The sequence below is a fragment of the Bradysia coprophila genome, unplaced genomic scaffold (assembly GCF_014529535.1).
Source record: "Bradysia coprophila strain Holo2 unplaced genomic scaffold, BU_Bcop_v1 contig_138, whole genome shotgun sequence".
Lineage (NCBI taxonomy): Eukaryota > Metazoa > Arthropoda > Insecta > Diptera > Sciaridae > Bradysia > Bradysia coprophila.
In genome coordinates, this window is record NW_023503409.1 from 7,265,804 (window position 1) to 7,292,013 (window position 26,210).

General features: G+C 34.3%; 1 protein-coding gene across 2 annotated transcripts in view; it reads right to left on the reverse strand.

Annotated features, from left to right (window-relative positions):
* LOC119073884 (GTP-binding protein Di-Ras2) overlaps positions 1-26,210 on the reverse strand; it is an 89,674-nt gene that overhangs the window by 5,607 nt on the left and 57,857 nt on the right. For both annotated transcript variants that reach the window (XM_037179766.1, XM_037179765.1), the window contains exons 2-4: positions 12,761-13,232; positions 5,696-5,863; positions 5,411-5,520 (exon numbers count right to left, since the gene is read on the reverse strand). In XM_037179766.1, coding sequence (XP_037035661.1) covers positions 5,411-5,520; positions 5,696-5,863; positions 12,761-12,925 — 443 coding nt within the window. In that variant the 5' untranslated portion in view covers positions 12,926-13,232. The remainder of the gene's footprint in view (positions 1-5,410; positions 5,521-5,695; positions 5,864-12,760; positions 13,233-26,210) is intronic.

The following is a 26,210-nucleotide window of genomic DNA, read 5'->3' on the forward strand; positions in this document are numbered from 1 at the left end:
GATTTATGGTATATCCTTTGTGCTGTTGCTTTTCGGAAAGTCATTACGTGATTAGAGGTATGGAAAATGTGTGTTGAATTAAGAACAAGAGAAAATCACAAAATCTTTCTCTTTATTTTGAGGAAAGTGAATTTCTGTTATTTCTTGACTAGCCTGAAGAGCTCAGCGTAGATAAAAACTGACACAGCCGGTAATGTACTATTCTGTCTATTCCTCAATGTCTATCGATCCAAGAGACTTTCGAGAATATTCAAAACCTACAATTTATTCGAAATTTCATTGCAAGCACGTTCATGAAAGTCAAAATATTCCTGAATTTCGACTGAACCATTTCTAAGTCTCAATTATTACGCCAGCTAAAGTCAGCTATAAACTTTCATAAAAGTAATTTTGAGTCATTCCTATGGGTAAACATAATATATTCAACTCAATCGTTCGTCCGTTCATCGAAATCAAACAATTTGGTAAAATTGCAAAGCTCGGGTCAGACGGTAATGGCACTGCCTTTTTTACGTTGACCTGTCAACTCCTTATCAAGTCCATTTAATGTGAATGGAGCGGAACGCAATTCTAAAAAAGCAATTTAAGAAAAATTTTCCATTTTCCGTAGAGAATGCAAATGTTTTCTGGTATAAAAGTTTTTGTCCATTAAACCAGTGCAACAAGTTCATATAACAGATAATTTCACCGCACCTCGTTCACAAGTTTCTCATTCGGATTTTAATGTACAAAACTGCAAACATTCCATCCAATTTATTTCATGTATCTACCGTACGATTAAGACATTATTAAGCTTCGCAGAAAGCCACATACAGAAGAACAAAGTGACGCAAGTCCTTTTTCTACTTAAGGCTGAAAAAAACACGAGCAAATTTTGTGATGATGAAATCGGCAATTATGCTGCATTGTAATCCGTTATTCACTACAGGCCAAACTTTAGAGATGATACACATCATAATTGTCGATCACACCAACGCGAAATTGCTCGTGTGTTTCCAGCTTAAAAGTACTCCTCAGTTCTTCAAGTTCTTACTTTTAGAAATCTGACATATTCTTATTCGTTGGGCAAGTTCGAAATGGACTCTTACTTTTCCAAGATCCTACATTTGAGAAATGGGAATATGTCTCGCTAAAAGTTTATGTTTCGAAAGCTTAAAAAGTCAGCTGTGAGAGCAATGTGAAGTCACTTCAGATGCAAATTCCGAAAAATTATATTATGTTCCGCAGTCTCTGTAATGATAGACTAGCGCCACGACCCTTCACTAACGTGGGTTCATGATTATCATTATTGTGAAACAGATATAATAGTCAAAGGTGGAAACAGCAGAGTACGTTTAGAAAGTACATTGGTAACACGAGTCGCAATGATATGAGATTGTAAAACGTTAAACCACTTTGTCATACTACACAGATCATTTCCCAGACTACAAGCGGATTTTCATTGGACCCATTACAGCTTATTCCGTTTTATCTTGTGCTGTATCAATAAATAAACAAACAAACAAATTTCTCCATCCTTCTTAATCTTACCGTTAAATATAAACGATAATAATTATTGTTCATATTTCTCTACCTAGAGATACACAGCAGTTGTGTAATTTAATACAAGCCCGTTTGACCTTATAAAATATTGTAAGAGGATTATTAGGCAGAATGAATAAAGGAGTTGTGTTCGGTTGTGTTTACTTTTGTAGCTGAAAAATAAATGATACAAAAATTCTTCACCAGAATACACACAGTCTTTGATAAAATGGAAATTAATTATTATCGCTAGGGGATAAAATAGAAAGCATTTTAGCCATTTTTTTTTATATTTTTCTTATTTGTTTTGGTTTTTCTTTCGTAAAAAAATGATTCTCAAAGGTAATTTTAATGACGTAGGAAACACAAGATGATTTTGCCCTATTAACCGGAGAGATTTTTTCATAATAGATAAGTAGTACCGAATGTTTGTCATCAATTAACATTGAAGAAAAATACAATAACAGGATGCTATTCGGTTGGCTGAGTTGCTTACAATGTCTATCTCAAAACCTTACAGAAACGGCTAGTCATCACGTTTGGCGATTGCAATTCAACCATAAAGCAACAACAAAAGACTAAATAACAATCTCCGAAGTGGTTCGTAGTCTATTTTACCCGCAAAAATCAGGAAACGACAAAGTAACCGAAGTGAAACGAACTCCCACCCCAGAGAGTAGAGTGTATGTTGCAGATAATAGTAGGTTACATTTGATGCTGCGAAAGTAATTCATTACATGAGGCAACTATTTGATACTTGCAAATCCAAGTTTGCCCAGCTACCCAAGTAGCTGTATACCTCACCAACGGCTCGGATGTACAAACCCTTCACTTGTCGAAAAGACACTTACCGAAACAACTTGTTAAAAAATACATGTGTGGGGTATCCAGTATCGTAAAACTGATTCAGAATTAATAGGTCAACTCACATCAGTGATAAGTGACAGTTTTGACATTGACATTTTTGACGTTGTCATTTTTGACATCTGAAAAATTTCGTCATAACCTCAATTTAAAACGTGAACTGGAGACAAAACTTGTCTTAAAACAATTAATTTTGAGCAACATTACAGTATTATCGTAATTATTACAGCAAGGCTACTGAACCACTGTAAAATTATTCGAAATTAATTGTTTAAAGACGAGTTTTGTTTACAGTTCACGTTTTCAATTGAGGTTATGACAAAAATTTTCAGATGTCAATAATGACAACGTCAAAAATGTCAATTCAAGGGAAGAAATCGACTTTCTTTAGCCTTAACCTTAATTTAATCTCTCGAATGTAGGCAGTGTCCTGTATCTTCTAAAATATAAGTATGCAACAGCCAAAATTGGTTGGTACGTAAGTACAGCAATTTCGTGAACTTTTGACATTTCTACCATATATTTTATGTCAAAAATCTAGGAAATCGTCATACTGACGAACCACAATGGTTTACCCCTAATACGTAATCATTTACGCTGAAACTTTGCATTTGTCGATCAGTGCAACTATTACAAAGACATTAAAAATCGATTACTGATAAAAATAGCATCAATTTGCCAATTTCAAATTGAAAGCTTTTTAAAATGGAAAGCTTTGCCAAAGAGCAGAGATTAAAGTATCATTTTATCAACTAACTCTAACTGTAGCTTGCGGCACAATATCCAAACAAACAAAAAATGTACAAAACACAAACAGCGATAAACAGAGTCGATTTTTTATCTTCGATATTTCACCGCACCATCATATCAACGAACCGAACCTCTGAAAAAAAAATAAGGGATTAGGAACGCTGTTACTTGGGTAATTTTATTTTTGTTAACGTTCGAATCCACCTCACAAAAGACGATATCGTAATACAACAACGTTTTTATGCGTATTACTTTCGAAAAATTGAGAAAATTCTTTATTGAAAATAGATATCATTAAGATGAAGTGGAGCGAACGGTTTCAATAGGTGAATATATCGTAATATATGCAAAATGACAACAGAAAAGTATAAAAGCTCCTCATAAAATCCCTAAAAAATATGGTTCAGTGAATAAAATAACAAATAGCCATAACAACCGAATAGCTCGTTTCGATGTTGTTATGTATTCTATACCTATTCATTCCAGATGCAAGAGGAGGGTATAAGTATAAGAAAAGTGAGAGAGAAAAAAAAAAGAAAAATTATAAAGACTTTCAAGTGAGGTCTATGTCGTAGAGATATGATAAAAATATTTGCACGCAGTAAAAATAATTCAATAAAGCATGAAGTTGAATGAAAGTGAGAAATGTACCGACAACAAAAGATTTAAGACTTTTATTTCTTAACGCTCCCACTTTTCCATTAAACATTCTTGAATGAATGGCAACGGGAAAAAAGGAGGATCGTTCAACCTATTAATTAAATCGCTAATTAATTGAGCATATTCATTCCTCTGTCTTATGGAAAAGTGATAACGAATATTCTTTCAAATTAAATTAAGTTTTATGAGAGGGAAAAACGACGCTTTTATAATTATGAAATCCATTGTTCCTTTTACTCGGGTATAATGAGAACGTCTGAATCTTACCGTTTTTTTTCCTGCAACTTTTGAACTATTCAAAATGTTTTGCACTGCAATCGGATGTATAATTGAGCAGACATTAGTCGAGCTATAAATGGAGTGGAAAGGAATGTCTTCGAAGTTGGTCATTTTATGGGCCTCTTAACGTACAATAAGATGCACTTTTCTAAGTAAAACGTTTTGCTCATAATGGTTTCTCAGCCATAAGTGACTGTTTAACAATGAACAATCTTTAACAATCTAGTTGCAAGTCTTATCTTTTGGAACCACGAACTCTGCGACTGATCATTGAAAATTGTTTCTTTCACAACCGGAAGCTCTAACGTCCGACATTTTTTCAAAGCATCACCCAACAAGAACGACCGTGCTCAAAACGTTTCATCCTTTAAACAAATTCCTCAAGTTCCACCCACTTAAGTTTCTTAGACTAGTTAGACTAGCGCTGGATTCGCCATTTACTTATAAACGGGTTCATGGTGCACCACAATTAATTAAATCTAGTACCTCGATATCAATACCAATTACTTGGATACTACTGATAGCATGAACACTGAATTGACAAGTGTCAAATTTGGGACCGGTTTCGATTGTTTGTAACAGGAGGTCCTCTATCTTTACAAAAACGCTGTGCCCACCGTGATTTCATCAGCCTCAGAATATTTTCTATGTTTATGCTAGAAGCAGTGCTGTGTCCTAAGATAAAAAAAAACCTAAAAATTCTCGAGCAGGAGACAAACGATTTCGTTTATTGATTGATAAGTCCTGAACTTTTAATTGTGAATATAATGTAGGGAATATCGTTTATAAGAGGGCAGTGGCTGAACTTTTCATAAGTAATCAGTTGGGTGATGGAAACTCAACCACATTCCACTCGTTTTCCATTTCCTTGAACTCGTCAGCGGTAACCACCGTTACCTTTTGAAAGTCGTAAAATGTAAATAGAAATTTAGCCAAGCCTATGCCGGCCATAGTGTACGTGAAAAAGGACATGATATACATAAGGATCATAAAAGAAAGTTCAAAATAAGGAAACCTATTACGCAGCGGCCACATTTATATCATTAAATGTGTTTGTTAAAGCGTTCAGTACACTTGAAACTTTTTTCTTACACAAATTGGGTTTCGGTTAACAAGAAGCAGTTTCAGCTACTCAAATATCACACAAGACCCTACACACAATAGACGTCTACATAAAGGAATCTACCAGATGAAAACTCTTGCGAAAAAAATAAGATTTTATCGAGAAAAGGTCTTCATGCCTTGTATACATGTACAGCATTACATCAGTATGCTCGCTCATCAATTCAAAAGTGTTGCAATCTTAATTTGTAATCTAAAATTAATTTATCTTTACCTTATCCTCGGAAGTTCACAAAATAGCCATTCGGAAACATCTTCTATCCTAACTTCACGATGTGTCGATGCTAAATCTAATTTAGCTCCAGCTATTACTATTGGTATGTCCTAGAACCAATTATAAAAACGCTGTTAAATGTTACGTCTATTACACTACATCGAAACATATGGGTGGTTCGGTGTATGCCGTTTTTGTACACCCAATTAACATATTTATTCAACAAAATGGAATTTGGATTTGTCGATTGTAGATTATGTCAGTGAATAAACATACAATATTTACCTGATAGTCAGCCCTTTGTTCACGAATTTCTTCGAAACATTGTTTAACACAGCCAAAACTAGGCGCCGATGTCGTTGCATAACAAATCAGAAATGCATTAGCTGTTGCTAGAGATAATCGTCGCATTGCGGGAAATTGCATATCACCTGATGTGTCTAGTATATCTACCTGTAGTTTTAATTGGAAAAACAGAAAGTTTTAATGAAAAATTCATAAGATAAGTAAGCGAATGTGGGGAAGAATTGGATTTAAATTATTACAAACTATGCTAATGCAGTTTTGAGTGTATGCAGCATATTTGCAAATATGTACAATATGAACGTTAATATTCAGTAGATCAGAGGTTGTCAACGCAGTGCTTGTAATAGTGAAAACGGTTTCCCCACATTTTCATGAATTTCTCGAGTGCAGAAATCATGAAAATTCGCGATAACGTTTTAAATTTAAAGACTCCTCACATGTTCATTTTTCAGGGATAGCCTAAAATTCAGCCATCGTAAAGACTCTTAAACTTAAATGTCCTGAATTTTTAGTTAAAACACGTACCAAACACCTTAAAACCAAAATTTAGAAGCCGGTACGGTAATTCGCTTAGATTAGTATACGTCTGATTTTATCGTCCTCTCAGGTAGTGCTGGGTATGGTCTAGCACCAGAGATGGGTAGACATTTTAAGTGTTTTAAGTGAATCTCAGAACGAGGCATTCATGGAATTTCTATATAATAGCCATTGTAATAATTGGATATATTGAAATATTTTTATTTATTCTCCGAGCTTTCGGAAACGAAACAGTTTCCTTCTTCAGGGATATAATAACATTGATTTCTCTGTATCACTACAACTAAACGATTACTTGGTGAATTCGGAACTTTTTGGAATTATGTCATTCCAAGCCCTACTTAGCACGAGTCCTTTATCTATATTCATTAAGGGTCCATCGTACTGCTGAATTGCTATATATAGTCAGGTGCGAGTTGTCCTTTCGCTCATATTGAATGTGAAAAGCGATTTCATGGTTGATTATCGTAGGTGGGTCGGCCACGAACTCGAATCGCAATGTTGCCAAGCTGAAATCGGCCTGGTTTGGGCCAGGGAGCCGCCGTTATCAAAAACTTCTTTTTGCTCTATAAAATTGAATTTTGATCCAAATTGAGTGGGCGAAAAATCATGTGTTCCTTGAACCTTTCTGCATACGAGAAAAATATAAGTGATTGAAAAAGTATGCAGGTGGCGCTGTAATTCAAGATGGCGCTCATCATTACAAAAAAGTGTGCATATCTGGAAAATCCGGTAAATGTTTTTTTAAAGTAAATAATGTTTTTTATTTTTAACATAAAATAGACACCATTTGGAATATTTTCGCCCATGGAACCATGTCAAAAATATTTCATTTTAAAATTTTAAATAAATTTTCAAAAATCAAAATTTCATAGAGCGAATAGAAGTGTGCTCGGCAATGTCGGATCCCTAGACCAAACTAGGCCGATCCCAGCTTGGCAACATAACGATTCGAGTTACTGGTCTATGCATCTACGATAATCAAGCATAAAATAGCTTTTCACATTCAATATGAGCGAAACGGCTTTTTTGGACAACTCGCACCCGACTATATAACTTTTAAAGAGCAACTGAAAATAGACTTAGCTAACGCACTTTCTTTCAGTATAATCATTAAATTCATCATCAAAGGAGAACAACACAATGGACCCAACAATGAATGGCCTAAGTGTTTTTGGTGGATTGCATGCCTGAACTTAATTATTTTTCAATTTAGCAATTCAAGTAATTGTAGTTCTGATAAGATGTAACCTGTCCAAGCGAGAATAAATCCTTTCGGTCCCGTTTTTCTTATTAACGATTTAACTTTCAATATAAAAACATAAGTTGACCTCATCAGTGCGGTAGGACTCATTATTCTAAATTTTAATTCTTGAATTCATAAAAATTCTTTTTGAGAATTTATCGGTGTTAAAAATTAAATCTCAAAAACTAAAACTATTACAATTCCCAGAGAATTTTTAAAAATTTCACAATTTATTTCTTATAATTCTTAAAAATGCCTAACAATTTCTTAAAAAATCCCTGAAGAAGGAAGCTGTTAGTTTCCGAAACATAACCTGTTTTTGGAATTAAATTAATAGAAATTCAGTGAAATTTTGATTAAAAAAAAATGGAATTTCCAAAAATAGCTATGTTTCGAAAGGTTGGAAAATGAAATAAATAATTTCAAAATTTAACTACTGCATCCAAGTAATACAATGGCAAGTTCCGAATAAAAATATGTTGCTCGAACACAAAACATGGCTGAACGGTTGAATCTGGTAAATAATATACATTCAGAAAGTTTTTACTTTATTTTCTTCGGTGTTTCATCGTATTTATATCGCAAAGTCACTTTTGGTTTCATTGAAATCCTAAAAAAAATAAGAATAAGGTCGTCGCTTACAATATAATGATTTGAATCATACAAATAAAAACAATTACACTTTATCCGCCCATAAATTGAATTTATTAGAATGTCTGCTAAATAGTAATGGGAAATAAAATTACATTTTTACTACTCAATAAAACATAATACGAAATGCCACTTCAGATAATATTTCGTCAAACGTAAAAAATAATGTCACAATTTTCATCAAAATAAAACCACATTAAGATACAAACCATGAACTATAAAAGAATAATATACTAGCGGCAACATTGCAGCTCTATAATATTCGATATGTGACTATATATAGGTATACCTATTCACGTATTGTTTTACGTGTGCGAGTAACGTGTACAAGTTTAACTTTTACATTGTTTTTGCAGAACATAGACCTCTACATGAATGGATGCTATGGTACTGCTATTGCTGGACAGTGTGACGAGGCCAGGTGATTCTCTAAAAGTTTCATATTTTCGTTTATAAAGCTCTATATATATAGTTTACGCCAACCGAATATAATAACAATGGAGACATGGCCCTTGGCTTAATTGTGTTTACGGCTAAAATGTTGTAATAACATTTCTGTACCTCTGGTTGTTTACTAATATTGTAAAATTGTGTACTGAATGCGGAATACCGTAAAACAACACCATCTTTTCCTGCTCCAACAATATCAGAAATACGTAGACAGATTTTCCAACTTTAAGAAAAGAAATGTAACAATCTGTTGCTAATACAACATAACTGAACTGGATGTATATCACTATATTATCTTGTTAACTGTATATATATAGGTATACACAATATAATACTACAGTATTATGAACTCGTCCCATTGAATATATATATGTAATGATGATGATAGATGATAAACAAGGATGTGGTTGTGTATATGGTATAGGAGGTATAGCTTATTTTGTAAGTCTCCGAGGATACGCTTTAATAATAGTTTCCGTTTGGAGATTTTAGTTGGGAATGTTAAGGTTACGGGTGTTTTTGTGTTGCTATAATGCTGATGACAATTGACATAATAGCAATATGAACATCATGTAATTAGACTCTGATGTTCGAAATAATGTTCCTTACATGTGTGCCTAATGATAGATAGCGAAACATGCCTAAAAATAATGAGTTATGTTTATGACTGCCAGTAAATTTCATATAGTGTGCCCTATGGTGTGAGTTTGACTGTCGGACCAATTGTGGTATCTCATGCATGCGCCATGAAATTATCATAATTTATATTCGTAACCTTTACCAATTTTCTTAAAAGCTACATCGTTGTTGGACCTAAACGAACGCATGCTGTATTTATATGTATCGAAAGGATGTTATTAAAATCACATTCGACATTTTCTACGAAAAAGCTTTCGTCTGTTTGTGGGCCATTGAAAATGTAAACGGATTTGAGACGTTGTTATAGGAGCTATAGTACACGTATACACGGAACTCCGGTTTTTGTTAATTCTGCGAAAATATTTATGGAAATTTGTGTAAAGTTTTGCGTACTTTTTTCTTCGGAAGACTTTAATTTAAACACAATTTATGTGTTTATGCGTTTAATAATGAAACTGAAAATGTTTTGGGATTTTTATGTTCACACGTTGAGCACATCCAGCTGAAATGCCTTTAACAAAGTGTATAAGTAATTGCGACGAGTCTTGGTCGGGAGTTTTTCATATAATATTGTCGAAGGTTTTTTCTTCTGAGATTAAACTTTTTTTTTCCGCGAAAAAGAAGATTTCTGCTTTCGGTTTAATTCAAAAAATCCAAATTAAGCCCACAGCATCAATCATACTTATTCACGCGTTGAAACAAGTATTTATAATGCCAGAATAACGAGAAATTAATGGGAAAAGAAGTAACGATGATTTCACATTCTGCATACTTTCCGGCGTTTGCCTGGTTTCATAATTTGAACATGAAATGAGAACGGGCGGACGCTAGCAGCAAAAGGTGATGCCAATCCACCTCTATTTATCTACTTGTTTATGCATGAGTAACTAAAAAATATTTTTGCAACAATCCAACGGTTTGTGTACATACAGCGAAAAAGCAACACATAGTCCGATTTTGTTGACATTTTGTCCGCGTATTTCCAATGGCCGAAGTTCGGTCACCGAACGCATAAAATAATTATCGTTTTGACCATTTTTTAGTTCAATGATTTTGTAGTGTTTTAATTGTAGCCTACGTATATAAGTGCACGTACAAGGTCCCCCCCGGCAACATATGCAAAAATTTTGATTTCGATAAAACAGCAGATTTACTGTTTTTATCGAGCTCTATTATCAGTAAATTAAGAATTTAAATTAATTTCAGAACAGAAGTAGGTACCAAATCGATCGATTACTAATTATATGTCAATCGTCATGTTCTGCTTAACGAGTTGTTTGTTGAACAGTTGAACATAATCGAAAATTTAATTAGTAAAATCATGTATGTTGAATTTTAAAATTGAAATTTGTTATTTTGTTCAGATGTTAGCTCTCATCCAATTCTCGTCATCAATTTTACTCAATCTGTCGCGGTATTTATGATTGGGTGGATCGATTTTAACAACTTTAAAATCCACACGCAGCCCTTTCACAGCTTTTCCGAGACTAAGCTTTTATTGCACATCATTACTTTTTGAATTTGACTACTTCTGAGTGCTGCAGATACTTGGAAGGGTGCTGCTGCTCTGGTCATCCATCTAAACTTAATGCAAGCGCTATGTATTGCACGTACTTTCTTTCGGCGTGGGGTAATTTGGCACACGGTGCCAAAATAACGCATTTTTAAACTACGAAAAGGTGTACTCGCACACGATTTTTCGATAACAAAATTTTGTAAAAATCATTAAGTCGAATGAATCTGTTAATTCAGTGTTAGAAACAAAGATTTTGTAGTTACACTGGCGATACTGTTTTGCACACGTAAAAGATCCCATTTGAAATAGCACACGAAATGAGAGAAATAAGAGAAACCAAAAAAGCAGCTAAGATACGAAGGTGGCATTTTTTTACGTGTGCAAAACAGTATCAAGAGAGGAGCAGCAGTAACAGCTAAGACACGAAAGTGGGATTTTTTACGTGGGCATGTTTGCCACCTGGGAAACGTTAATTTAATGCGCGATTAAAGAGCTGGACCCCTTATTTTTTGTGGAGCAGTACTTTAAATACTTAATCGAGTCATAGAAGTTGCTTCTTGTGTTTTACTATTAACCTCGCCTTTAAGGAGGAGCCTTATTTCGTCTAGTGTAACTATGACTTTTTCCAATTCGTGGAACTTCTATTCCAGGTAGAGAAAACTTTATCTTACAATTAATGTAACATTTTAAGTTTCATTTAAAGTCCGTAATCAAATTTATCTTTCATTAAGCGGTACTGTTTGTGTAAAAGTTTTACAACCTACAGAACATCGCATAACGTTCTGAATTTATTTCACCGATTGTTCTTCCACTATTGTATGATATGATAGAAATTAAATGCACAGAAGAAACCATATTCCATTATGCTCATGTTATACAATCAAGAAACATAAATATGGTACAATCCTAACGGAAATACACCTCAAAAATGGTATATAGGAAAAGTTCATATTGTGTTCTGGGTAATCCTATTTAATATGTCTCGACATAAACTACAAATTATAATGGTGCTCTAAGCGTTGTAAACCTTTCCGTACACATTACCGAAGTATAAACCGTATCACAGCTCTTTCTTCCGTATACGGATATGTATACCAACCATAGATGTAAGAAGGAACCAACTCACACGAAATTTATATTTACTGATTCGAACCGTTAAGATAATCTGCTGTGAAAAATGTAGACATAATCGTATAAATAGGAAGAAGAAGGGAAAAACGTCGGTTTGGTACCGATACCGATGAATGTCATTTGAAGAAATTTAACGACTTTAAGGACTTGTGTAAAAAAAATAATTTTCCATGATCCACAAAGTAAATAAAATTTATCCATCAACCACGAAGAGGAAATTGTCAACAAAGCATTTATATTGGTATGTATGTACTGGCACCATCAATTCTATACGGTTTGTCTGTTCTGTAAAATGAACTTGCATAAATAGCAAATATTTACCCGAATCAAAGTATTTCAAATTAATTTAACCGTTATTTGCTTAGCTTTCGTTTTTTTTCTCTCTTCTGATTGCTCATTCTGTAAAAGATTTCCCAGATTTGCCGAAAGTGACATAATTTACATTTTAATATTGAAACCGTTTACATCAGACTCCCTGGGTGTATATCGTTCACGCAATTCATCTATATAAAGCCCATAAAAAGCTTATTACAAACCTTTTATACGTAACATAACATAGATCGAATCGAGTCAGTACAGTTGCTTCTTTCGTTTAACGGTTCGACTGTAACCCCTTTACACTTATATGTATATGTATATAAATGGTTAAATGCTGAAAATGCTTAGACACAGTTGGTTCCGTACAATATATTAAGAGTGAGTGAATCTGAGTGCCGAACCCTTTCTAACAGAATAAAACCTTTCAAGCACTCGACTTTAGCATAACAATACAACATTAATATACATAAAATATGTAAGCTGTGTCCCGTCGACCCACAAAATTAAAAAAAGAGTCCCCAAAAGTCAACAAAAATCTTTTTAAATTTTTTTTTACCTTTAATGTCACTCCACCTATATCGTATTCTCTGTTGTACAAATCCTCAACGGTTGCTCGATATTTGTCACTGTAGGTTTTAAATAGAAACCGTTTAACAATGCAACTTTTACCAACACCCGCACCGCCCAATATAACGAGCCGAATTCGTTCCAAATCTGCCATTTTATTTTATTTTTTCCGAATTTGATGGTAAATTCTCTGTCTATTTTGTGATTCGACGTTGTATACTTTTCTGCTACTTCGGTTCGGTTTATGCTGTTTTTCTGCGGGATATATTTTCGATATTTTTCTTTATTTAGTTGGATATGCTACGTCGGCGATCTGGTCCTTGATATTACTGTTGATATCATCGATTCATTTATGAGATTTGAAAAAGTATAATAAACCAATGGTGATTGGTGGACTGCATTACAGTATGATGACTCTTTTGAGATGACGGTAGGTGGTGTTAGATTTGAACCAATGACATCTGAAAGCAAGGAAAAAAATTGTTTGAATGGATTCGAATTCATTTCAACATTTTTTACTTAAATATCGACTTGAAAACGCTCGGGTTAACAATCTGGTCTGATACGAATGTATACGCCTGGTGATTAATCAATTAATTTTTTTTTTGACATAATTGGTATTTATTTATTCAAAGCGAAAAAAAAGACTGCTCGCATACAATTAATTTATTTTTATTCATTATAACGACTCATCCGAACATTATTCTGTAGGCTCGAGTGCTTGAACGTGTACATAAATTACTTCATAGAATATTTTGTTGTCTTGCGGCCAGAAAATGCGCCATTACCGTCTCGCTCAAACAAAACCTCTCTTTCGCATTTTCTGGTCGCACGGCAACAATAACTGTTATACTTACATATCATGCTTCGGGCGGAAAATAAGGGTAATTTTTGAGTTTTTTTCTGGTTTTCGGGCCTTTGCATGAAAACTTACATGTGATGGATTTTACGCAATTTCGCGTATTTTAAACCGAACGAAGTGACCGGTAGTGATCACCGAATGGTTCGTGCAAGAGTCACGTTAAATACCAGATTTCAAAGATCACAACTAGTTCAGAAAAGTGAAAGGATTGACGTACAACGGCTTTACACACAAAATGAAGAATTTGCTACGAAAATGACTGCCGAATTAGATAACGTCAACAATCAATGTGAAACATTGGACGAATTGAATACCAAAATCGTAGATACAATAATGGGTTTCATGAAATCCAAATGCAAATCCGTCCAAGGGAAAGAATCAAAACTCAGCAGAGAAACATTAGACCTGATCGCAAGCAGAGCAGAGTCGGTAAAAAACGGAGGACGAGATTCGGTGGAATACCGGAACCTGTCTAAAAGTATCAACAAAGCAAGGAGATCAGATGAAAGAAAATATAATGTCCAATTGGCTCAAAACATAATTGAAGCTAACTGCAATATGAAAGTCCTACGGAGAAAAATGACAAACGCCAAAAAAGAAATCTTCAAATTACGAGACAAAACAGGAACGATCCAAACGGATCGAAATGCGATATTAAACATTGCAACAGAATTTTATGAGAATTTGTTTTCTTCAGCAAGACAGAGCCCAACGGAAGAAACCGAAGATAGACCAATAATAAGACACGTGGGATCGGAGGATATGCCCCACATAACTGTTGATGAAGTCAAGGCCGCAGTAGCCGAGATGAAAAACAAAAAGTCTCCCGGAGAAGATGGTGTTCCAGTGGAAGCCATTAAACTGGGTGGAGACTCCTTATTAAAGGCAATCACGGCTTTGTTTAATCAATGTCTCCAATGGGAAGAAGTACCAGAAGCCTGGGAAAATGCGGTAATTACATTGCTGCATAAAAAAGGAGACATAACAAAGCTGGAAAATTACCGACCTATAAGCCTGTTGTCAACACTCTACAAGTTGTTTATGAAAATCATTACGAAGAGGAACACTAACAAGTTCGACTTCTACCAACCTGTTGAACAAGCTGCTTTCAGATCTGGTTTCAGCACAAACGACCATTTGCAGGTGATGAGAACGCTTATTGAGAAGTGTCGTGAATACAACATCGACATAGTCTTGCTATTCATAGACTTCGACAAAAGCTTTCGATTCAGTGGAAACATGGTCGATATTGGACGCATTAGACGAATGTAGAGTAGACTCAAGGTACTCCAACACAATTCGATATGTGTACAAAAATGCTACTTCATGTATAAAACTTCATAAGAGCACGGAGAAATTCAGAATTGGCCGAGGTGTAAGGCAGGGTGACACCATTTCACCGAAATTATTCACGGCGATTCTGCAGAGTATTTTTAGGAAGTTAAACTGGAGTAAAATGGGAATAAAGATAAATGGAGAGTACCTGAGCAATCTCCGCTTCGCTGATGACATTGTACCGATAGCAGCGAATCTAGGTCAGGCTCAGCTTATGCTACAACAGTTAAGTGAAGAGGCGAGCAAAGTTGGCCTCAAGATGAACTTATCGAAAACAAAAGTCATGACCAACATCGGGGACGATAGAGAAATCAAAATTGGTGACACTGTCATTGAACGAGTCGACAGCTATGTATATCTAGGACATAAACTGAAGTTAGGTCTGGACAACCAAACTGCAGAAATAAGACGTAGGATTGGTCTTGCATGGGCAGCGTTCGGAAAACTCAGACTAATTTTCAAAAGCAAAATGAATAATAGTCTGAAACGCAAAGTTTTCGACACTTGTGTCCTTCCAGTGCTCACTTATGGAGCGGAAACGTTAACTTTAACGAAAGCATCCGAAGATAAATTGAGAGTGACACAAAGAGCCATGGAAAGGAGTATGCTTGGAATAACACTCAGAGACAGAATGACGAATCAATGGATTCGACAACAAACCAGGGTCGTTGATGTCATGGAAAGAATAGCATCTCTGAAATGGAGCTGGGCGGGACATATTGCAAGAAGGACAGACGAACGTTGGACCAAAAAGATCATGAACTGGCGACCATATAAAAGACGAGCTATAGGTAGACCACCAGAGAGATGGACAAACGGAATTAAGAATATTGCAGGTACAAACTGGCAGCAAATGGCAATGGATCGTACGAAATGGAAAGAAGTTGGAGAGGCCTACATCCAGCAGTGGATAGAAACAGGCTGAAAAAGAAGAAGAAGAAGAAGTGACTATAACTATTATAACTAGTGTGAGAAGGTTGTATTTTACTTTTGCGATCTTTGCGTTTTAAAGCCGCACTTGTGTTTGATTTTTTAAATCTTCATTGAAGTGATGGTTGCAAGTTGTTTAAAAGTTTTTAAGAAATTTAGTTAAAAGCTAGAAACGAAATAGCGCTATCTGTACTCAACGGCAATTTCCTATAATTTACAATAACTTACAATAATTACAATTATTCTTGCGAATCCTCCATAACAGAAAATTACGACAAATATGTCCACGGAGTTAAGTAAATAGCTATTGTCAACCTCCTCCTCAGAGAAAAAACCACATAACAGATTTTTTATGTCTTTTGATTTGTCTATAGAAGTCAGTATTCCACCGGACATAAATAAAACAAAGTTGTGAAGCTTGATTAACAATTTATTCGTTCAAACACTATGCCACATAAAGTGTATTGTCACATCCTCTGAGAATAGGGCAATATGTAATACATATGATGTATGTACACTCAACTCAACTAACTTTCTGTTCTACCAGTTGAGTTTGAAGTTTGTAACTCTTGTAAAAAAATCTTGCAATAAAAACTTTACTATGGCCAAGTAAACAAGAATCTTGAAAAAAGAAAAATTCAACAAAATTGAATCGATTGAAAGACGATATTATGCTGAAGTCATGTTTAATAGACCTTCAGCACAGATACGGTAGGCAGACGTAATATGCTTTTATCTTCCATGTGTGACTATTTCATACATTACTCGTTTCTGTATATAAACTCTAAGACATACGTTAATTCTGGTTTTCTAGGGATATAATTCTATTATTACTCTTCTAGGGTAAATTTTATTTCCGTTTTTTTTATTTTGAAGAAAAAAACCAGTGACCCGACGGAGATTCGAACACGGAACCTCCGACTTATGAACAAACTACGCTAACCATTTGACCACAGAGTCTTCGGGTATATCAGATATACATACCCTCATGATTGTCTTATGCCGCATTGTGCGACTCAATTTATAAAGTATATAAGCAACATGTACTGCAAAATGTGTCGCGTGTATGTGTGAATGCCATGTTGGAATTCGTTTAGAGCAAAAAATAGTCAAATTTTGATGAAACGGATACTCTTCATTCAAAAATTTCTTCTTTTTTTGTTTTACCTCAAGATTTCTGTAAATTATTTAGTGTTCCGATTGAACCTATCTGCCGAGAAATATGCCATCGCAAATGTGGTGTAAAAATGTGTAAAAAAGCGTAGGGTCTCAGTGCTCAGCAGAAATTCGTACGAATGAAAATCAACTTACGATAAAGAGATGAGCATAGTTTATTTGCAATTTATTTTAATAAAATGAATAAATAAAAAAAAAAATGTTTGGTGCGGGAAGAGAACTCACGACCTCATACATAAAAAGTTCACGCTCTAGCCAATTCGGCCACTGAGATTGATGATTCCACTTAGTTTTGTTGTCATGAAACCCCACATGTATGTAGAACATAAAGGCAATGAACATAGATGCTCGCATAGATGTGTTAGTAAGTCTGTCGCAGGTAGTCCGATCAATTTAAAAAGTGCACGACAAAATGTCGCGTGTGTATGTTTAGAACGAAAAATAATCAAATTTTGACTAAACGGATTCTCGTTATTCAAAATTACGTTGTTTAGTGTTTTATATCAGGATTTCTGTAACGTTATTAGTTTTTCAATTGTACAAATATCTGCCGAGAAATGTGTCATTGCAAATCAATATGACAAAAAGGCTAAGGTCTCGGTTTACAGCAGATATTCATTCGATTGAAAATCTACCTACGATACCGGAGATCAGTTTATTTACAATTTTTTGATAGAAGATTGAAAAAGAAACAAACAAAAATGTTCGTTGTGAGAATAGAACTCACGATCATGTGCATAAAATTGACGCGCTCTAGCCGATTCGGCCACCGAGACTTACGATTACGTCTCGATGTTGCCATGATTTTGCTTGATTGTCACACATGATGCTTGTATTGTGTACTAGATACACCAAATATTTCAGTGGTGTTTGTGTTTGTATGTCTTCGAGTTTATATACAGAAACGCTGAATGTATGAAATAGTCACACATGGAAGATAAAGCATTGTATTGGTAGGCGAGAAAAATTCTCGAATCACTTCTTATGTACATATTGTATACACACGCGTTCGCTACGCTCACTTGTTATATACAATATGTACATACGAAGTAATTCTCGAATTTGTCTCGCCTACCAATAAAGTACTATAACCTTAAGTTCTCAATAGGAATTCACGTCGTAAGTGCGGTCGAAATTCAAAATCTTTCTCACGCAAGTCTTTCTAACGCAGCGTCATTTTCATCCAGCGTTGAAATGTATTTTTCGGTTCGTTTTTTCATCGATTCGTTCACTTGAAATTCAAATTTTAGGCACACTTACGGCGTGAATTATTTCCTCGTTTTATACGACATCGATTGAAGCAGGGAGCGTATTTGTGCCTTAAATATAAATGGATCGTGTAACACATTCGTAATATCGCATCATTTCCGAGTAGTTTTGGAAGTTGGCTGGATTGACTGCTTCATCACTTTTTCGGCAAACAGGTCTCAAAAAAATCTGTCGATCATAGCCCAAGGCTTCGCGTGCTTCCAAAGCATACTTCACATTTGGAGTGAAGGCGTAGCATTGTGTCAGGAATTCTACTTTACAATAAAACGACCACATTTGGGGTTGCGACCCCCGAACATCTCGTTCGATAACTTTCTATATTTTCCGTTCGATTGTACAATTGTGCCTCTTTTAGATCGTTTCCTTCGATTCATCTCTCGTTCTTCGCCACTATTATGTCATTGATTGAACATCAACGTCAATTCGTCTATTTCCAAAACATTCGAAGCGTCTATACTTTTGTACATGTAATCACAGCACATAGTTTCCAATTTGCATACTTGATAATTGTGCGCGGCATACATGATTTCCACTACATTTTCCAAAGTCAATTCAACAGCTCCGATGTAAAGGAACATGAGCAGATTTTTGAAACATTCAATTGGAATCCGCTTGTATTAAGTCGACTGAAAATGAACAATAAATGAATGAATGAATGTCTGTAATGTACACAGTTTCGGAGTCTTTTGCGGTCGCTGCCATCAATCCATTAAACATTTGATCGAACACAAAACTGCCGATGCTCAATATTCGTTTATGAGCATAAATGAATACTTCCAATTTCGATTTCACATTGAACACAAATTTGAAGTCCGACTCCGTAGCATTATATAATAGAAAATTTCGTCGCCATCGTCGATGTCGTTCAGAATAAAGCACAGGATTTAAAATTAAACGAAATTTAAGTTGAGAATAAGTTGTTACTTATCGTAACTAGCTTGGATGATCAAACACAATTGCTGCATGTTCTCAAATCCACGCCGTTAGTGCGTCAACGGCGTATGTCAATGTATAGTGAATTTGATGATGATATCTACGCGTCTAGCGCGGTTTCACTTCAACGTATGTCAAACAAAGTGAACGAACAACACGGTGAGCTTTAAAAATTTTTTATTCGACCTCTCGTGCACATGGGATATTTTTATGGGAATGTGCTCAGGGGCCTCCCAGGATGACGAAATCAAGGGGGTAATCACTAGTAAATCAGTAAATCAAGTAAATCACGGTAAATCACAAAAAATTTTGAAAAATTTTTGAAAAATTTTTAATTGTCACTGGATTACATTTCGAAGTATCGTGGCCGTAAACATATAGGATAAATTTCATGAACTAATACAAATTGAAGTAAATAGATTCAAATTTAGTAGAAACTTCATTTTTGATTTACTTGATTTACTGTGATTTACTGTGATTTACCGTGATTTACCGTGATTTACTGAGCTAGTAAATCAGTGATTACCCCTCGGACGAAATGACTATTTCCAAAATATTTCGATGGGAAAATTTTTAATTAGATCAATTTTTCGTTTTTTTGGGACCTGCGGGAAGCTTCGAAGACTGTTTGGACCTTACTGGTGACTCATTTGAACACAAAAATATAGTTGCTGTTTAGCCTGAGATGTAAGCTTTACAGTGATACCAATCATGACATTCATGACTACCAACAAACATCTTGTATGAGGCATAGTCATTCAACTAGATGCCTGCGAATTTCAAAGGCTGTATCACACGTGGATGATTTCTATTTTGTCTCAAAAAGTATGTTTAGTTATTTTACATAATTTAAGGGCTTAATAAAGGTCGAAAGAAGATTTTTGACTCGAAATAAAAAAATTTATAAATTTAAACCCATGAGCAAATTGCACTATCTCGAGTCAAAAATTAACAAACCTTGGTTGTATTTTCTTTTGTTTCGTATGTAGTTTCTCCAATAGCTATTCTAAGCTAATTCTGAAACATTTTAGTTGTTTCTACTAAAAAATGAGATATTATACAAAGAAAATTGGAATGGTTGTTCAGGTCTAACAACAAAGATTATATCAGAATGAAATAAAAACTCATTTTTCGACCTTTATTCACCTCTTAAATTATGTAAAATAACTAAACATACTTTTTGAGACAAAATAGAAATCATCCACGTGTGATACAGCCGTTGAAATTCGCAGGTATCTAGTTGAATGACTATGCCTCATACAAGATGTTTGTTGGTAGTCATGAATGTCATGATTGGTATCGCTGTAAAGCTTACATCTCAGGCTAAAGAGCAACTATATTTTTGTGTTCAAACGAGTCACCAGTAAGGTCCAAACAGTATTCGAAGCTTCCCGCAGGTCCCAAAAAAACGAAAAATCGATCTAATTAAAAATTTTCCCATCGAAATATTTTGGGAATAGTCATTTCGTCATCCTGGGAGGCCCCTGAGCACATTCCCATAAAAATATCCCATGTGCACGAGAGGTCAAATAAAAAATTTTTAAAGCTCACCGTGACAAATCATTAAATCCGATACTTGAAATTTTTGGAAATTCACATTCAAACAGTGATAAACTAACGGAACTTTGAAAACCGTCACATTTTCTGTTTTGTGGTTTATTGGTGCTTTTGTGAAATTTACATGTATGAAAAACTCAAATAAAATAAAGGAACAGAAAATGTGTCGGTTGCTTTTGAAGAATAAGAATTACATTTTACTCTGTTTGATAATCACTACAAGACACGAACAGCAAAATCTGGTTCTAATTTTTAAAAATCAGCTGTGCGCACTAATCTCATGGTCAATTTCTTCTCACGTTCGCTTCTGAATTGTTGTTGTAATTAAGGTAAAGATCAATTTTTCAAACAATTTTCCATCCATACAAAATAAAGTGTATCTTTAATTCAACGCAAAGAACAATTATATATAGAGTGAAGTATCTTGTTTAAACATGTCACCCCGCACCAAATGACAGGCCAGTAGAAAAGAAACGCGTGAATTATGGAATAAGGAACAAATATTGTGAACGAACTGGAAGTGGGTAAATGGCAAGAATTATTGGACCAGAATATCGATAAATTACTTAGCTTTCTCAGAGCTAGTCAAATCAAAATGATGCAACTAAATCTATGTTTTATTGAAAGCTAAATTCGCAGTCGGTATTGATGTCGTAGATTTTTGAAAATGGATTCCAGTGAATGTGAAAGTAAAGACACCCGAGTGATGCTCTTCAGCAAGGCATAAAACGTACATCTTAATAAAAAAAATAGAAGACTTCATATGCTAGAAGATTGCAAGACACGTGAGAACAAATTGAAATTTGGAAATAAAATTTCTGTTATTCGCGCTCAAGCGAGATTTGAATTTAAGAATTCAATTCCACAAAATATGCCCTGAAATCATTACTAAAATAATAAACTTGGAAACAAATGGATTAAAGCAAAACTTAAACTTAGCTCAAATCGATTTTATTGGCTATTTGAAAAGGTGCTGCTTCTTTTATATAACTGCCAAGAATTTATGGAACTATACATTAAGTGGTTTTTAATAGTTAGTCGCTGTAATTGCTTACATTCGATCGTTTTGTTTCATATTCGAAGTAGTTTTGTAACAAAGCAATTTTCCCGAATTAGGTAAAACTTCGCGAAATCTGCTAAAATTGTGCTTGAATTTACCTTTGTCAAATCTCGGTAAAATTTCGCAAATTTTAAAACTCTTTTTGTTCCAAAAATAGACCCTGAGGTAACAACATAAGACATATCTGTAATTGAAATATGAACTCTAAATTTTGATACAGCCTTTCTCGATATCTCTCTGATGTATCCTTTATTTCTAATCTATTCATTCCCCGAGCAGCAATGTTAAGCTCTACTTGAGTGAGTCAATAAATTTACTCTGTGTAGGAACATTGATTGATACGCCATTCAGGCTTGCAAAATAAATTGCTTAAGGTGAAATATATGTAAAATAACAAAGCCGATGGAATGGTAACATGATGTGCGTTAACATGAGCCGTGATGAAAAACCAATAGAATTTTCATCGATATCGATTACATTATTATAATCGGAAATCATTTGAATGTAACGATTTCAGGAAAGAAATAAAACAAAAAAAATTATTTTGGTTAACATCATAATAAAAGTCTCCCCAGATACATTGTGGTACGCTTTTATATACATATCCATCCATCTCTAGATATCTACAGATATTTCTTTATGTTTATTGATTCGTTTAAAATTCCACATTTTTGTCCCCATATATATGCGTATAAATAACAGCCTCACATATTACCAACATGCCGCATTCAGTCAATACAAATTTTGATAAAAAAAGAGATTCAAACGGAAATGGAAGTGATACGAAGCGTAAATAAATTCGGAATAAACAAAAATAAGAGCGTAAGGAAAGTAGAAAATTTTCGAGCATTTTTTTCTGTTTGACATTGTATGTGTAGGGCCTACACTTTAAAGATTAAATTTCCGACGACGCTTAGCAACAACACGGCTTTCCGTTCTTTGATTATATGCTTTCGAATAATTATCGTGCATCATCATCATCATACGGTATGTTAGATCTAAATTATGGACTATATTTTAACGACAACTTCATTAGGTACGTGAACCAGCGATATTATAATGAGTTGAATATATATAGACACCCTCTTGACTGATGTAGCGTGGCATAAAATATCCGAGTGTTTTGTCTATTTATCTAATAATATTACACGTGAACGAAGTATATTATATGTTCACATTCGGAGTCAACAATTAAAAGTTTAACGTTGATACAGAATGTTCTACTTAGGAAGTCGTTGAAGTGCCTGCATTCTGTAACAACTAAGATATAAAGCTTTAATGCTTTTATATGTTTCATCCATCTGAGCTAAACATGCTATTGAGATATTCATCCATATAATCCTCCCAGAATAATTATTTAGTCGAGATATAATGAGCCAATTCATTTAAAAAAATACTGATCCCAAGGGAAACCATTCCAAGTACTGCAATAATTTTGATATTTGATGCGTAATTCACCATTTAGTCTTCTTTAACAACGGTAAATAGAATTATTATTTACAACAATTTTAAATTATCAGAAAATCTTGCGTAATCATTCAAATCGTTACAGGGTTAATTGTACCCTCCCTACATAAATCCAGGCAATAATTAGATTGTTTGAGGGATTTAAGAGAGACCCGTCCTAAACGTTCAAACATTCATGTTAACCTTTTAGAAGCTACAAACGTATCGCCACAAAATCAGTAAATACAATCATTAAATCTACTACTTCATTTGTATAAATTTGTTGCAAAATCTATTACTTCAAAATTTTCATCATAAATTTCGCTGCATAACAAGTACACTAGCCAGAGTTCGTCATTCGTTCATTCAACCGAACTATTATAGAAATTCAACTGTGCCTGACTCGGCACTTACGTAAAGTTTTTCCGTTCTAATGACAACATCCCAGTACCTCCTCCGGGTTTAAAAAAAAATCGTTTAAATTATTCCGGTAACCCTTTTCCCGTGACTGTAAAGTTTCTCGATTTAATTCGTTTGATCATTGAATTCAAAGACTTTTTTCATTTACGAATTTTCTTACCGGTAATAAATTATGTCGCACCCTTTTTATTCGCCAAAATGCCGTATCTCCTTTAAGTTTTTGTCTAACCAATTTATTTAATTTACTCGCTACGTTAAATTCAATGTATACTTTGTACAATAACACTCAGGTTACAAACAAAAAAAACAAAGTGAAGTAGCAAACAGTTTAAAGCTCGATTCAATGCGCTGCTACAAATTTATGCGATATGTATAAGGGCAGATAGGTAGAGGAAAATTTCAACAGATACATGAAATTGATAATATTTTCATGTCGGTTCAATTATGATTCTATTTTTTATGAATCCATGCCGCAGCGGCCCAAATTGAGAACGTAAAATTGTAATCCATTTTAAAGTATCTCTCATTTTATACCCTCTTGTTTTGTTATTTTTTTGCCATTAGGACTTAAGGCTTTCACAGTAATTTACATAACCGTTTTAAACATCATACCGAGGAGAATGATTTTTTTTTATTCGAATAAATTTTCATCAGACAATATTAATGATAATTTTAATCCATGGAAAAATATAAATTTCAAAATTCCGTTTTGTTGCGGGTTGGTTTTCGATCCATTCTACACTATGTACATATTCGAGAAGTAGATGAAGATGTAAAAAGTGTGAGAGTAAGCTTTTTTCTTGGCATTCATTAGCAATATGATTTCTGTTCGGTTTTGTTATTTAAGTCTCTTTAAAATTAAAGACTAGGCCGTAATCCTTTCTTGGTTGGTATACGATGCATGTAACAATGTATAAATTGGGCAATTGCGGCTGTTCATTTGATCATTATAAACATTGATTTGTACAGTATTGATCTATCAACGTAATTGAACGATTCAAACGAGACAAATAACCCGGCAAATAAGCAGGGCCTATTTATTTACCGAAACGTACCATAAGTTACCAAAATTTACCGAAAAAGTTTTTCGATAAATTCAATAAGTATTCGGTGAACTTCAGTAAATTATCGGTAAATTCGTTAAATTTTACCGATAATAGGCCCTGCAAATACGTATGTAGGCGGCAACGTGTGCTCACGTCTGGTCTTTGCAACCCCCTTTAATGAACGACAAAATTCTGAGTTGAAAACTTTCAGCGTGCTTTGCCGAAAAATTCCGTAATTATATCTGTCATTAGCCAGTTCACTTCACAGCATAAGTTGTAATTTGAAAAATGAATATATTTTGAAAACGAGGAAATGGGTCAGTTCAGAATGGATTACTTTAAATTCCCATATTGTAGCCTTGTTGCACATAATCACGATTTTGGCTGAATTTTTCATCGTTTCGTATATCAAATCTTGATACTCGTATTTCGTATATAACATGCTGATGTTGATGGTACTCTTGCTGTGTTGAATTTAAAGCAGAATTCGCACGAAATTTATGCAAAAAGTTTTCTGCTACCTCAAAACAATGTGGAATAGCAAAAAATTATAAATTACTTTGGAGATAGATGCGAATGTAAATGAAATGGCGAAAATAATTTAGCGAATTTTAAGTGGACTTGAATGGGACATTTTTTATGTTTCTCTGCGTTTTTCCAATTTTTAATGAAATAATAAGCTCAAGCCATTTTTCATCTCATTCCGCTAGAATTCAGTGCTTAGCATAACTATACACAACTATATCTAATACGTAACAAGTGTGTGTGTGTACGTCAACAACACGGGTCAGATAGAAAGCTAGTTGAACCGTTAAGCAGACCAATTCTACCATATAATGGTTCTATTGATTTTCTCCTATTCATATTACACACAGAAGTTGTACAAGAATGTCAGTATTTCATATAATATTTTCCTTTTGTTCGCGTTGAACATTATGGTCTGGAACTCGTTATCATAGTCCATACATTTATTTGAAATGTCTTTAATAGTCACTGTGCCAGAAAACAGATGTGAATTATTACACATATCAATTTTGGTATATTATTACGATATTTTCATTAATAAAACCGAACACAACTTATATATGTGAACGTTATGGGGCGATCCCGTTAAAAGATACACGTGCAGCTCATAACTGAATGTATCGACAATTTTAGCATTTTGAATTTCTGGTTTCACGAACAATTTACAGACAGTGTGAGGCTGTGGTTTTTATCCATTACGTACCGATGATTTAGGTAGGAATTTATGGCCATTAAAATCCAACTGAATTACATGTCATTCCGATTCCATTCAGTTCTTGTCGACAGAAATGTTGTTACATAACACACAAACTTTAGCAAGGTACATGCCAATCCCATTTCAAATTATTTGAATATAACAAGCGGGCACAGAAATTCGTTA